Source organism: Microchirus variegatus (assembly GCF_963457635.1).
Source record: "Microchirus variegatus genome assembly, chromosome: 13".
NCBI classification, from domain to species: domain Eukaryota; kingdom Metazoa; phylum Chordata; class Actinopteri; order Pleuronectiformes; family Soleidae; genus Microchirus; species Microchirus variegatus.
In genome coordinates this window covers 26,647,949-26,662,291 of record NC_139814.1, presented here as the reverse complement: position 1 = coordinate 26,662,291, position 14,343 = coordinate 26,647,949, and the positions used below count along the sequence as shown (strand labels likewise).

The window sequence follows — 14,343 nt, the reverse complement described above, 5'->3', positions numbered from 1 at the left end:
AGAAAATAAGCAATTTCCCGCCCGATCAGTAGGGGTCGCTACGCAAGGTTGTTGTGCTTCTGGCTACAGTGAGCAATGGAAGCCGTTTCTCACTTTTCTGTGTCACTGAACGCAGTTTTAAGATAATTTGAGGCGAGAAATTGGCCATTTAGAGTCTAAACATGTGCTGTGTGTGTTAAGATGTGACGCATTTATAGTTTGGCAGCGACGTTGTCGGCGGTGATCAGCTCCGCCACTGTGGACGCTCGGTTGCGCACTGTGAGCCGGCACAGGGCAACGTTATCTCGGCCTGTCCTGAGGACCAATCGCAGCTCTTGCCGTCTCCGTTGTCCCTTGACGGAGTGACGGACACTTAAAAAATATGTCGTGCGGCCGGAGACGACGCAGAGGCTCTACGACAGGCTCTGCGTAACCTACGCAGAGCACTTTACGCAGGAGTATAAATTGGGCTTAAATCCTGCATCATCTCCACCCGTGTCCATCTAAATCACAAATTGGCCGCCCGCCCTCTTATGATCTGCATGAGAAAAGCAGGCCTGGGCTGATGATGATGATGATGATGATGATGAGGATGATGATGATGATGATGATGATGATGATGATGATGATGACGATGGCCTGCTCCAGCCAGGGCCTGTGGACCTGTGATGAAAGCACAGCAGCCACCGTTTGATGTTCTGACGAGGACTGATGAGCTCTTCACACACACACACGCGCGCACACACACACACACACACACACACACACACACGCACACACACACACACACACACACACACACACACACACACACACACACACACACACACACACAGTCTCTTCATCTTCATCTCATGCATTTCGCTTTTGTGCCGGGGCGTGTATTTTTAGACGCTAACGCTAACCTCATGCATAACGTACACACACACACACACACACACACACACACACACACACACACACACACACACACACACACACACACACACACACACTCATAAACGGGTCATTATGCACAGGTTACATGGGTCACCCTGCCGGACCTGAGTCACTGTCAGCTTGTTGTTATTTGTGTTAAAAATGATCAAATAAGTTGTTTATCTCTCTGTGTGTGTGTGTGTGTGTGTGTGTGTGTGTGTGTGTGTGTGTGTGTGTGTGTGTGTGTGTGTGCGTCCACAGCACTCGCCAGTGTCACCTGCTGCTCGACATCTTCAACCCGACGGAGCACGAGCTCACGGTCAACGCCAAGAACAACCAGGATCTGGTCCTTCACGCCAGCGAGTGTCAGCGGTGAGTGAAAAGTCAAGAGTCAATTAAACGATTCGTCGCGTTATTAATCGATGACTAAATTCACCATCGATGAATCGGAAAGTGTCGTCGTCCTCTAGAGATGATTACACTACCGTTCGCTTAGAAATGTCCTCATTTTTTGAAGGAAAAGCACTTTTTTTTTTCAATGAATCTAACATTAAATGAATCAGAAACACACTCTATACATTGTTAATGTGAAAAACGACTATTCTGGCTCTTTAATGGAATACGTACATAGGTCAGGGTGTCCGCGGGGTCTTAAGAAGTCTTAAATCCAATAATTTGAATTTAAGGCCTTAAAATGTCTCCTAAAATCTCATAAAAGGTCTTAAATAATATTTTTGAAAGGTCTTAAAAATCTATTAACGTAACTTTTATTTAAAAACGTGCATAAACTTCAGTCTCGCTTTGAAGTGTTTCTGTTTTTGAGGATGCGATAACAACAATAACTACAACGCGGAACTAAAGTAGGTCACCTGTGCTGCACGGTGACAATTTATCGAACACCGCTAGCTAGCGCGTGTGACAGCTTAGCTTAGCATAGCACCGGTGAAAACTTAATGAAAGCCCACAGCGAAGCCGAATTGCTAGTTCAACGATTTGTGGCTCCAATTTTCCTTCACGTATTTTGTACTTTTTTACCAGTATGGATTTGAAATGGGTTTTAAATTGTATTCGTTATGGTCTTAAAAAAGTCTTAAAAAGTCTTGAATTTGACTTGTTGAAACCTGCAGAGACCCTGATAGCTGTATAGAGGCCCATTTCCACTGTTCTAATGGTGCATTGTGTTTGCTAATGGCGTCAGAAGGCTATTGGACGATTAGAAAACCCTTGTGCAATGATGTTAGCACAGCTGAATTATCATTATTTCTAATCTTGTCAATGTTTTTTATTCATTTTGCAACTCTTTTGATGGAAAACACACACAAAAATTGTGTATGTGAGCCCAAACTATTGAACGGTCGTGTACGTTTCACTCACAAATTTAGTGATAACTTCTGCTTCTGGATTTCCCGTTTACATCGTATCTAATCTCGCACTTCAGTATCGAGACGGCTCACAAAATGTGATGTTTCCTGTTGTTGTTGTTGTTGTTGTTGCCGTAGAAGTACACGCTGTCGTGGAGGAATGTTGTTATTTGAAGGGAATTATGGGATCTTTTCAAAAACAGCCTAATCTCTCAGGTTTCTCCAAATATGTTTTTTTTTTCTCCCCTGTGCTGAAATGAGGTTTTTTTAAAGATCAACAGTCGAACCACGGTTTGCCTCAAAGATTGAGTTTAAAGCTGCTTTTAACATCAGGTCTGGTTTAGAACCATGTGTTTCTATAGTAACCGGAGATTTACACGTCTGAGAGGAAGAAGTCGACGTCGCGTGAACGTAATGAACGATCGTACGACTGAAAAGTCTCCAAAACAGACCTTTGAAGTAAAACAGTACAAAACTCGTTTGTTTCCCAATGAGCAAAAACAGGCCAACGAAATGGAAAACATGGACCTCAGCGGTGGTTTCATCACCGTCTTCAGGGCATTTTTCTGGATAACATTTGCTGCTCTCGGCTTATTGTTCAAACGATAGATTACGACTTCATTCTCGGAAGATTACAAATTTATTCTCGGAAGATTATGACTTTATTCTCATTCTGGAAAGATTAAGACTTTATTCTCGGAAGAATACACATTTATTGTCGCAAGATTACGACTTTTATTCTTGAAAGTATTACGACTTTAGTCTCTGAAGATTACGACTTTATTGTCGCAAGATTACGACTTTTATTCTCATATTATTATGACTTTATTCTTGAAAATATTACGACTTTAGTCTCTGAAGATTACGACTTTATTCTCATTCTGGAAAGATTCAAATTTTATTCTTGAAAATATTACGACTTTATTCTCTGAAGATTACGACTCTATTCTCATTCTGGAAAGATTACGACTTTATTCTCGGAAGAATACAATTTTTATTCTTAAAAGATTACACATTTATTGTCACAAGATTACGACTTTTTTTTTTTTTTTTTTGAACAATATGTTTATTGACATTTTTCTCAAAACACATGTGTACAGTGTACAATTCCAGACTCCTAAAAGTGAACAAATATTCCAGGCTACACTGAGACATGTGGTATAAACAAAACTTCAGACACACAATTTAAGGAAAAATTAAATAAATAATACAAAATACAGAAGAAAATTAAATAAATAATAATAATAAAAAAATTAAACAAAACAAAAGAAACCTCTCAGGTAGTAACACTCATATGTCACAAAATAGTGCAAGATTACGACTTTTATTCTCATATTATTACGACTTTATTCTTGAAATATTACGACTTTAGTCTCTGCAGATTACGACTCTATTCTCATTCTGGAAAGATAAAGACTTTATTCTCGGAAGAACACAACTTTTATTCTCAAAAGATTACACATTTATTGTCGCAATATTACGACTTTATTCTTGAAAATATTGCGACTTTAGTTTCTGAAGATTATGAATTTATTCTCATAATATCACAACTTTACACTCATTCTGGAAAGATTACGACTTTTGTTCTCGAAAGATTACAGATTTATTCTGGATATATTATGACTTTATTCTGCAAGATTATGAATTTATTCTCGGAAGATTATGACTTTAATCTCTAGAGATTATGACTGTATTTGCTGCCGTAAATGATCTTGCTGCAGCGATTACTCGAGTATCTCAAAAAAATTTGTAATAATAATTTTTCGTTCTCGATTAATCAAAAAATAATTGGTTGAATGCGCGATTACACAAATCTTGGATAGCTAGCACAGACTTATTTCCGATATTCATCACGTCGAGGAGTTCTGTAGAAGATACTGACAAATACACACATTTATTATTAAAGGTTAAGCTTTTTTTTTGTCAGTGGACAAAGTTCCCGGCTCAGTTTTTGTCAGAAACGCCGATGGTTTCCCCAGACGTGATCTCAAACATTCAGAGTCGGATAGAAGGATTTTTGCATAATCGTAGAAAACGGGGTCCTCAGACCTCGCAGATCTGGGTTCTGCAGAAACCATAATATTGTTCCTCCATATTGTTCCCGTCTCTCTACATCAGATGAACTTGTCATTTCATATTTCCTCCTCGCTCCGTGATGAATGAGGTGTCAGCCCTCAATATGTTTTTCCTGGAGTCGTCTTCCAGGACCTCGACGCGACGCTCGCAAAAAAAAAATGACTCTGTCAATCACAGAGCGTCTTCTTCTTCTTCTTCTTCTTTTCCCGACGACAAACGCTTTCAGATTGTTGTCGTCTAACCTTTTTTTCCAGAGGAGGAAGCAAATCCGGCGACTTCAGCCGTGTGTTTAATGGCTTCAGGTCATGAAAGAGCAACAGGACGACGACTGTTTCTGTTTTTAACCTTTAGATGAAGAAGAAGCTTTAGAAGGCGACAGCAGCAGAATTACATTATTAAAGAGTTGTGTTGTGTATAAATATAAACAAATGTCCAGTACATTCTATGATGGTCTATTAGGGCCATCTTTATGGAAAGATTAAGACTTTATTCTGGAAAGATTACAACTCATAACTTTGCGATGGAAGGTCTGATCCGAACCAAACGTGCTATGATTGATGACGGGTAGTTGCTAAAGACGACAATGGAAAAAAAACGGTCAAGTTTGGAAACAGCGCCTCCTGGTGGTGACAGAAAATAAACAGAAAAAGGTTTATTTACGATTATAACTATGCGAATCCTGTTCCGACCTGAACCAAACTTCCTTGGATCGATGATACTCCAGCCCTGAAGACATCTATTTGAAAATATTACATTTTGGAAACAGTGCCCCCTGGTGACAGCAGACAGAATTACATTTGGTATTTGAACAAACTTGTCGTACAGTTTTCGTGCGATCATCTTCAAATTTGGTGAGGTCGCTGTGGACCAGTTGAGGACCTAAAGTTATTGAAAGTTTTTTAAAACGTCGTATGGCGCATGAGAAAGGGGGCACCAAACTTGGGGGAAATTCAGATATTTTTTCGGCAACAGACAACAAAACTCTTATGACTTTGCGATGGAAGGTCCGATCCGAACCAAACGTGCTATGATTGATGACGGGTAGTTGCTAAAGACGACAATGGAAAAAAAACGGTCAAGTTTGGAATAAGCGCCTCCTGGTGTTGACAGAAAATAAACAGAAAAAGGTTTATTTACGATTATAACTATGCGAATCCTGTTCCGATCTGAACCGAACTTCCTTGGATCGATGATACTCCAGCCCTGAAGACATCTATTTGAAAATATTACATTTCGGAAACAGTGCCCCCTGGTGACAGCAGACAGAATTACATTTGGTATTTGAACAAACCTGTCGTATACAGTTTTCGTGCGATCATCTTCAAATTTGGTGAGGTCGCTGTGGAACAGTTGAGGACCTAAAGTTATTGAAAGTTTTTTAAAACGTCGTACGGCGCATGAGAAAGGGGGCACCAAACTTGGGGGAAATTCAGATATTTTTTCGGCAACAGACAACGAAACTCTTATGACTTTGCGATGGAAGGTCTGATCCGAACCAAACGTGCTATGATTGATGACGGGTAGTTGCTAAAGACGACAATGGAAAAAAAACGGTCAAGTTTGGAAACAGCGCCTCCTGGTGGTGACAGAAAATAAACAGAAAAAGGTTTATTTACGATTATAACTATGCGAATCCTGTTCCGATCTGAACCGAACTTCCTTGGATCGATGATACTCCAGCCGTGAAGACATCTATTTGAAAATATAAAATTTCGGAAACAGTGCCCCCTGGTGACAGCAGACAGAATTACATTTGGTATTTGAACAAACTTGTCGTACAGTTTTCGTGCGATCATCTTCAAATTTGGTGAGGTCGCTGTGGAACAGTTGAGGACCTAAAGTTATTGAAAGTTTTTTAAAACGTCGTATGGCGCATGAGATAGGGGGCACCAAACTTGGGGGAAATTCAGATATTTTTTCGGCAACAGACAACGAAACTCTTATGACTTTGCGATGGAAGGTCCGATCCGAACCAAACGTGCTATGATTGATGACGGGTAGTTGCTAAAGACGACAATGAAAAAAAAACGGTCAAGTTTGGAAACAGCGCCTCCTGGTGGTGACAGAAAATAAACAGAAAAAGGTTTATTTACGATTATAACTATGCGAATACTGTTCCGACCTGAACCGAACTTCCTTGGATCGATGATACTCCAGCCCTGAAGACATCTATTTGAAAATATAAAATTTTGGAAACAGTGCCCCCTGGTGACAGCAGACAGAATTACATTTGGTATTTGAACAAACCTGTCGTATGCAGTTTTCGTGCGATCATCTTCAAATTTGGTGAGGTCGCTGTGGAACAGTTGAGGACCTAAAGTTATTGAAAGTTTTTTAAAACGTCGTATGGCGCATGAGATAGGGGGCACCAAACTTGGGGGAAATTCAGATATTTTTTCGGCAACAGACAACGAAACTCTTATGACTTTGCGATGGAAGGTCCGATCCGAACCAAACGTGCTATGATTGATGACGGGTAGTTGCTAAAGACGACAATGGAAAAAAAACGGTCAAGTTTGGAAACAGCGCCTCCTGGTGGTGACAGAAAATAAACAGAAAAAAGTTTATTTACGATTATAACTTTGCGAATCCTGATCCGACCTGAACCAAACTTCCTTGGATCGATGATACTCCAGCCCTGAAGACATCTATTTGAAAATATTACATTTTGGAAACAGTGCCCCCTGGTGACAGCAGACAGAATTACATTTGGTATTTGAACAAACCTGTCGTATGCAGTTTTCGTGCGATCATCTTCAAATTTGGTGAGGTCGCTGTGGAACAGTTGAGGACCTAAAGTTATTGAAAGTTTTTTAAAACGTCGTATGGCGCATGAGATAGGGGGCACCAAACTTGGGGGAAATTCAGATATTTTTTCGGCAACAGACAACGAAACTCTTATGACTTTGCGATGGAAGGTCCGATCCGAACCAAACGTGCTATGATTGATGACGGGTAGTTGCTAAAGACGACAATGGAAAAAAAACGGTCAAGTTTGGAAACAGCGCCTCCTGGTGGTGACAGAAAATAAACAGAAAAAAGTTTATTTACGATTATAACTTTGCGAATCCTGATCCGACCTGAACCAAACTTCCTTGGATCGATGATACTCCAGCCCTGAAGACATCTATTTGAAAATATTACATTTTGGAAACAGTGCCCCCTGGTGACAGCAGACAGAATTACATTTGGTATTTGAACAAACTTGTCGTACAGTTTTCGTGCGATCATCTTCAAATTTGGTGAGGTCGCTGTGGAACAGTTGAGGACCTAAAGTTATTGAAAGTTTTTTAAAACGTCGTACGGTGCATGAGATAGGGGGCACCAAATTTGGCAAAATTCTAATTTTTTCACCAACAGACAACAAAACTCTTATAACTTTGCGATGGAAGGTCTGATCTGAACCGAACTTGCTGTGAGTGATGATGGGAAGTTGCTAAAGAAGACAATGAAAAAGGAAACATCGCCTCCTGGTGGTGACGGAGCACAAACAAGAAAAAGTTTCTGATTATAACTTTGCGAATCCTGTTCCGATCTGAATCAAACTTTGGTCAAAGTTCTGCAGAGATGATGTTCTTCTGTTGGAGAATCGATGAACAGAAGCGCACATTGAGGCGACTACGAGGAGATGAAGTGGTTAGGTTGGGTCATGCCAACATAGAACCTGAGGGGAACAAGATGACTCCTTAAATCTCCTGGAATCCATGCTATTTTGAGGTTAAATTGGAGAAAACTCCCCGAGCATTTCGCGGTGTGTTTGTGTATTCATGTCACGACGATGTCTTGAAAGCGTCAGGCTGTGATTTGGGAATTCTCTGGGATGAACTACTTCATCAGGATGCTTCACCAGCTGCACCTTCCGACTGGGTTTTTTAGTGGAATAACTACAACTATTCCTCGGTGGCTTCTCTTTTTTAATGACAGCGAGCTGAAGAGAAAGTGTCTGTAGTCGCCGCGCTGCATAAATACCATGCAAATGAGTTGGTTTATGGTCTTTGGTTTGAGGGAAAGAGTCGAGGAGTGATGCTGTGTACCCTGTGTCAGACAGTCCTGACCTCTCTGCAGCCGAGGCTTTGATCTAACGAGGACCACGAAGCAAATTAAAACCTCCGTTAGTGACGCGAATGAAAAACTTAAGATGTAAGAACGTCTTAATCATTGTAATTATGCAGGTTTGTTTGGTTATGGGATTAGAGTGGATTTTTTTTTTTGGATCAGAGAGGTTTGACATAGACCTGACGTTCCATCGTGTTTTTATGAGAAAAGACTTAATGATACCAAATTCATTTATTATCTTGATAATGGAAAACTCAGATTGAAAGCAAAGCCATTAAATGAGAATGTTGTAATTTTGAGAATTAAATCGATCAATCTGTCGGTTATTCGAGTATTCCTTTACTTGATAAACAGTCTTGTTTTTGTCCGCAAACCAAAAATTATTTAGTTTGAATGATTTCTTTGTTTATACGGAGCAAAAAAACCAGGAAATATTCACATTTAAGAAGCTGAAACAATCAGAGAAACTGGTTTGAATCCTTGAAAAATCACTTAAACCAATCAATGGACTAATCTAAATTCGACAGATTAATTTAGTAATCTAGTATTTGTTGCGGCCTGATATTTTATGGACCATTTTATAGATAAATTGAGAAGATTAGAGATTATTAGATGATCATATGTCGACATAAATACACTAATATGGAATATTCTGGAATGAGGAGCAGCGATAACATGAAACCTGAGGGTTTGACGATCTGTATTTACACGGTCGTGAATACATTTAAACATGAATCGAATGAATTTGAATATTTCACGTCTGTTTCTCCGTCAATCGATCGTTGACTTGACGCAATTATCGGACTCAAAGAAACATCCAGTTAACTCTTTAACACCTGAGCTTCAGAACGTCCGTCTGGCCTCGTTTTCTCTCATAAATGTTGTGGCCGAAAGTCATCGTATGCTCTCGCTCTGCGTCAACACAGCTGTGTCTCCGCGGGGGGGGGGGGCGGAGCTTTACATCTCATCACAGCATCCACCTCTCGGGGGGCACCGACGTACTCCCGTACTCGCAGATCCGGCTCATTAACGCCCCCTGCAGTCGAGCGGCAAGTTTTGGCGGCACTTTTTTTTGGCACCGTTTGGCGCGTTTCCCCGCTCCCTCGCCGTGGCGTTTTTTGTTTTGTTTTGTTGGGCTCTGCGAGGAGTTTGATGCGCCTCATCGACGCACGGTCCTTCTCAAACAAAGCCTGTTTCCATGGCGACCACCTTTCCTCCTCCTCCTCCTCCTCCTCCTCCTCCTGCTACGAGCACATCATGTATCTGCAGCCAGTTAGTGTGACTATTAGCCATTTTTTTTCTCCCTCTCTGATGATTGGAAATCGTTTCAGACTTATGTTCGCGCGCGTTAAATCATCAACAATCAAAATATACTTGTTGACGATAAGGAAAAGGGATGAAAAGTGACTGCTGAGATCAGCTTTTCCCCTTTCTTTTCCTTGGCCCTGTTGAATCTCTGGAGATACGGCTTCAGTTAAGCACACACGTGCACTGCAACACTTCCACCTAATGTTTATACGGTTATATAATAATGGTAATAATCTCCTCTCCTCGTGCTCGGTGCATTGCTCTACTGCGCTGTCTAATTGTGGCAAAAAAAAATGCCCTCAGAACGGCTTCCAGGCTTCTCGGGGATAAAAATAGCTCACGCTGGAAACCGACAGCAGCCTGCACGTCTCTGCACGGAGAAAGCGTTCTACCAGAACTATCGTAATTGGCTGTAAGGATTTGTGTTTTTACTGCACCTCGTCATGTTGAGAGGGATAGGGATGGATGCTGCTGCTGATGCTGATGCTGATGCTGCAGTTGCTAACAAAGGGTTACAGAGTCAGCTGCCGTCTAAAAATAGACGGTTGCTCTCTGCGCTTGCCTCTGCACAAGCCTCCACGGATCTCCGCCCCTTGAGCTGCTGCACGTGAGCTAAAAATAAACCCCCGCGCTTTATCGCGCTCGGTGTGCGTTCTTGGCGCTCGGCTTCTCTCCCCGCTGACATCGCACGAGTGCTGGCTGTTAAAAAAAGATGCGATAAACAATAATAATAACGATAGAAAATAAAATAAAACGTCGAGGATTCAAACGGCACGTATCGCTCGCTCACCGCTCGTCGAAAAACCTACACAGACGATAGTAAAAACCACAGTGTTGTCATGATAATGTGATCATCGTGCGCTTCCAATGTGATGCAACGGTAGCGTTTCATCAGGAGGAGGCGACGGCGGCGTGGTGGGGGTCGTCTCGCTGTGACCGCTTCATCCTGAAGTCGGCGTTATGGTCGTCATTAAAAAAAAAAAAACAACTGCTGCCTGCAGGACGGTGGTAATTAGTGATGCAGAGGTCAGAGGTCACGCGGTGATATTTAGTGATGTGAAGTCGGCTTTGAGAGGAAAAACCACCGACGATGGCACAATTAACCACATATATATGTATATGTATATACATATATATATATACATATATGTATATGTATATACATATACATATATATATATATATATATACATATATATACATATACATATATATACATATATATATATACATATATATATATATATATACATATATATATATATACATATATATATATACATATATATATATACATATATACATATATACATATATATATATATATATATACATATATACATATATATATATATATATATATACATATATACATATATATATATATATACATATATACATATATATATACATATATACATATATATATATATATATATATATATATATATATATATATATATATTAGAGCTGCAACTAACGATTATTTTCGTAATCGATTAATCTGTCGATTATTTTCTCGATTAATCGATGAATCGTTTGGTCCATAAAATGTCAGAAAATGTTAAAAAACATTGACGCGGCGCTTGTCAAAGCTGGAAATTATGATGTTCTTGAACGTCTTTGTTTTGTCCGCAAACCAAAATTATTCAGTTTTATTGATTTCTTTGTTTATGTGGAGCAAAGACTAAGAAAATATTCACATTAAAGAAGCTAAAAACAATCAGAAATGTTGTTTTAATCATGAAAAAAAGCTTCAAACCGATTAACGATTATCAAAATAGTTGCCGATTAATTTAGTAATCGATTAGTAGCTCTAATATATATATATATATATATATATATATATATATATATATATATATATATATATATATATATATATATATATATATATATAGAAGGTCCGATCCTAACCAAACTTGCTATGAGTGATGACGACTCGTTGCTTAAGACGACTATGAAAAACGGTCAAATTTGAAAACATCGCCTCCTGGTGGTGACAGAACATAAACAAGAACAAGTCTATTTCCGATTAGAACTTTGCGAATCCTGTTCCGATCTGAGCCAAACTTCCCTGCATTGATGATAGTCCAGCCCTGAAGACATCTATTTGAAAATATACAATTTTGGAAACAGTGCCCCCTGGGGACAGCAGACAGAATTACATTTGGTATTTGGACAAACTTGTCGTATTGTTTTCGTGCGATCATCTTCGTGAGGTCGCTGTGGACCAGTTGAAGATCTAAAGTTATTGAAAGTTTTTTTTAAAGAACGAGATAGGGGGCGCCAAATTTGGCGAAAATTCCGATCTCTTCGCCAACAGACAACGAAACTCTCAAAACTTTGCGATGGAAGGTCCGATCCGAACCAAACTTGCTATGAGTGATGACGACTCGTTGCTTAAGACGACTATGAAAAACGGTCAAATTTGAAAACATCGCCTCCTGGTGGTGACAGAACATAAACAAGAACAAGTCTATTTCCGATTAGAACTTTGCGAATCCTGTTCCGATCTGAACCAAACTTCCCTGCATTGATGGTAGTCCGACACTGAAGACGTCTACAAGTGGAAATGTGGAGTATATTAAAAGAAGGACCTTTGTTTCCTTTTATTAACCTCACCCTCGTCAAGGTTCTGCAGAAACATGTCGCAACCGTAAATCCCCCCCCGTCGATTTGGTTCATCGCATTCAAAGTTATCGCCGAAGCCGAGAAACTCCTCAAAATCACTGCCTTCAGAAATCTCTTCGCTGTCAACGTCCTCCAAGTTTGCCCGAAGAAATTTCAAACCAGTGTCACAATGATCCTCAGGTGGAATCTGTAAAAAACATGACGATGCTTTGCAGAGCCGTCAAAATAGAGTTGAGCTCGTTGTAAGTCATCAAAGATGCAGGACAGATATAATTCCCCGTCTGTATGCACCGACGCAGATGACACGGCTTATTTCAGATATAAGCGTCCACTTATATCTGGGTTGGATTTATTCCCTTTTTCAGAAACAGGACATTTCTGATTAAAAAAAACGGTTGCATCTTTCCGCGCGATCTCTCGTCTACATCTGCCGCTCGCTTCCGTTTTTTCGTCCTGGGAAATAAAGGCCAAGTAGGCGTTCTTATCAGTCAGACGCTGCAGGGACGGAGGTGGAATGGACTGAGGATCAGACCCAGAAGAAGTTCAGTGTTGGCCGAGCTCAACACACAGGTTGTTATTAAAAGCCCGTGTAATAGGTTAGATGAGTGTCCAGATATGGCCTCGTCCTTTTGAAAGACTCGACAATCAAATCAACAAGAGAAGAAGAAGAAGAAGAAGCTGGTGGGAGTGTTGGTGGTGGTGGAGCAGCTTGGCCTTTTTAAATGCTCTCTCTGGCCTTCGTTGTTGTTAAAAAAGCTAGTTTTAAAGCTGTTTGGAGGTTAGCTTAAGTGTGAATCCACACTTTAACTCGACGTTTGTGTTTATTCTGGCACAAAATGGTGTAAAATTCCATCAAGGAAGCCGTTCTCAACAGCTTAGCTTAACTGCACATGGACGGATCTGAAACTAGCTTCCGTCGCCGGGCGCTAGCCGACGTTAGCTAACGTTTACCAGCTTCTCCGCTCACACCAGATCAGACTCTGTGTGTTTTCCCCCTCACCCGACCTCGGTTTGGAAATGATGTATTTGCACCTCGGCTTCCTTCACAGGTGTCGTCGAGTGTTAGCAACATCTGCTACCTTCTCGGCTACTGTTAGCACACCAGCTAACTTAGCTCTCCACTGCCGCCGTACGCCGACTACACCTAATGTACTTCACTTTTTGTTTTATTTAGTTTTATTTCTATCTTTATTTAAATTTAGAGTTCAGTTCTATCTTGTTTTTAGCACAATAGACATGTTTCACCGTTTTAATTTAATTGTGCTTTTGGCAGAAATGAAGACAGGATGATAATAAAAGTCATCGGTAGTAGGTTTAGGCACAAAAGTCACATGGTTAGGGCTAGAAAAACATGTTTTTATTACATAAATAATGTATTCAAGCAAATGTATTCAAACTTCGATAGTTTTATCTAAGTTTAAGTTTCTTTTAATCTACGTTTTATCTTGTTATTAGCAAAATAGGCACGTGTTGCAATGTTAATTTCCACAGACGATGTACCTTGTACGATCCCGTGGGACAAATAAAGATTTCTGAGCCACAATTACACAATTACGTTTGTCTACAGACGTGCAAACGATTGTGTTTTTGGCCAAAATGAGAACAGGACGACAATAAAACTCATCGGTACTAGGTTTAGGCTCAAAATCACCTGGTTAGGGCGAGAAAAACATGTTTTTATTACTTAAATAATGGATTCAAGCAAACCTGGACGTAGTCACACAAAACCACGACGACCCATGTGGTTAAAACACAACTTTAATGTCCTCATAACAGCATGTTTGCTTTGAAACAAATGTCATTTTACACGTTTTCAACATAATAAAGTCATAAATGGAACCATTGCTTATTCTCCACTAAACATTTTGTTGTCTATTTAAAAAAAGACAATACTTATGTGATATTAAGTCTGGTTTGAAGCATCAAACCCGGGTTGTTTGGTCTTGTTTTGGTCTTTCTTCACCAGGCCTCTCCTCCCCTCGTTTATGGTTTCATTTTTGCAGTATTTTTA

The 14,343-nt window shown here is 40.0% G+C and overlaps 1 protein-coding gene across 3 annotated transcripts in view; it reads left to right on the top strand.

Annotated features, from left to right (window-relative positions):
- trappc9 (trafficking protein particle complex subunit 9) overlaps window positions 1-14,343 on the top strand; it is a 213,826-nt gene that overhangs the window by 110,438 nt on the left and 89,045 nt on the right. For all 3 annotated transcript variants that reach the window (XM_083899962.1, XM_083899963.1, XM_083899964.1), the window contains exon 18: window positions 1,159-1,269. In XM_083899962.1, coding sequence (XP_083756088.1) covers window positions 1,159-1,269 — 111 coding nt within the window. The remainder of the gene's footprint in view (window positions 1-1,158; window positions 1,270-14,343) is intronic.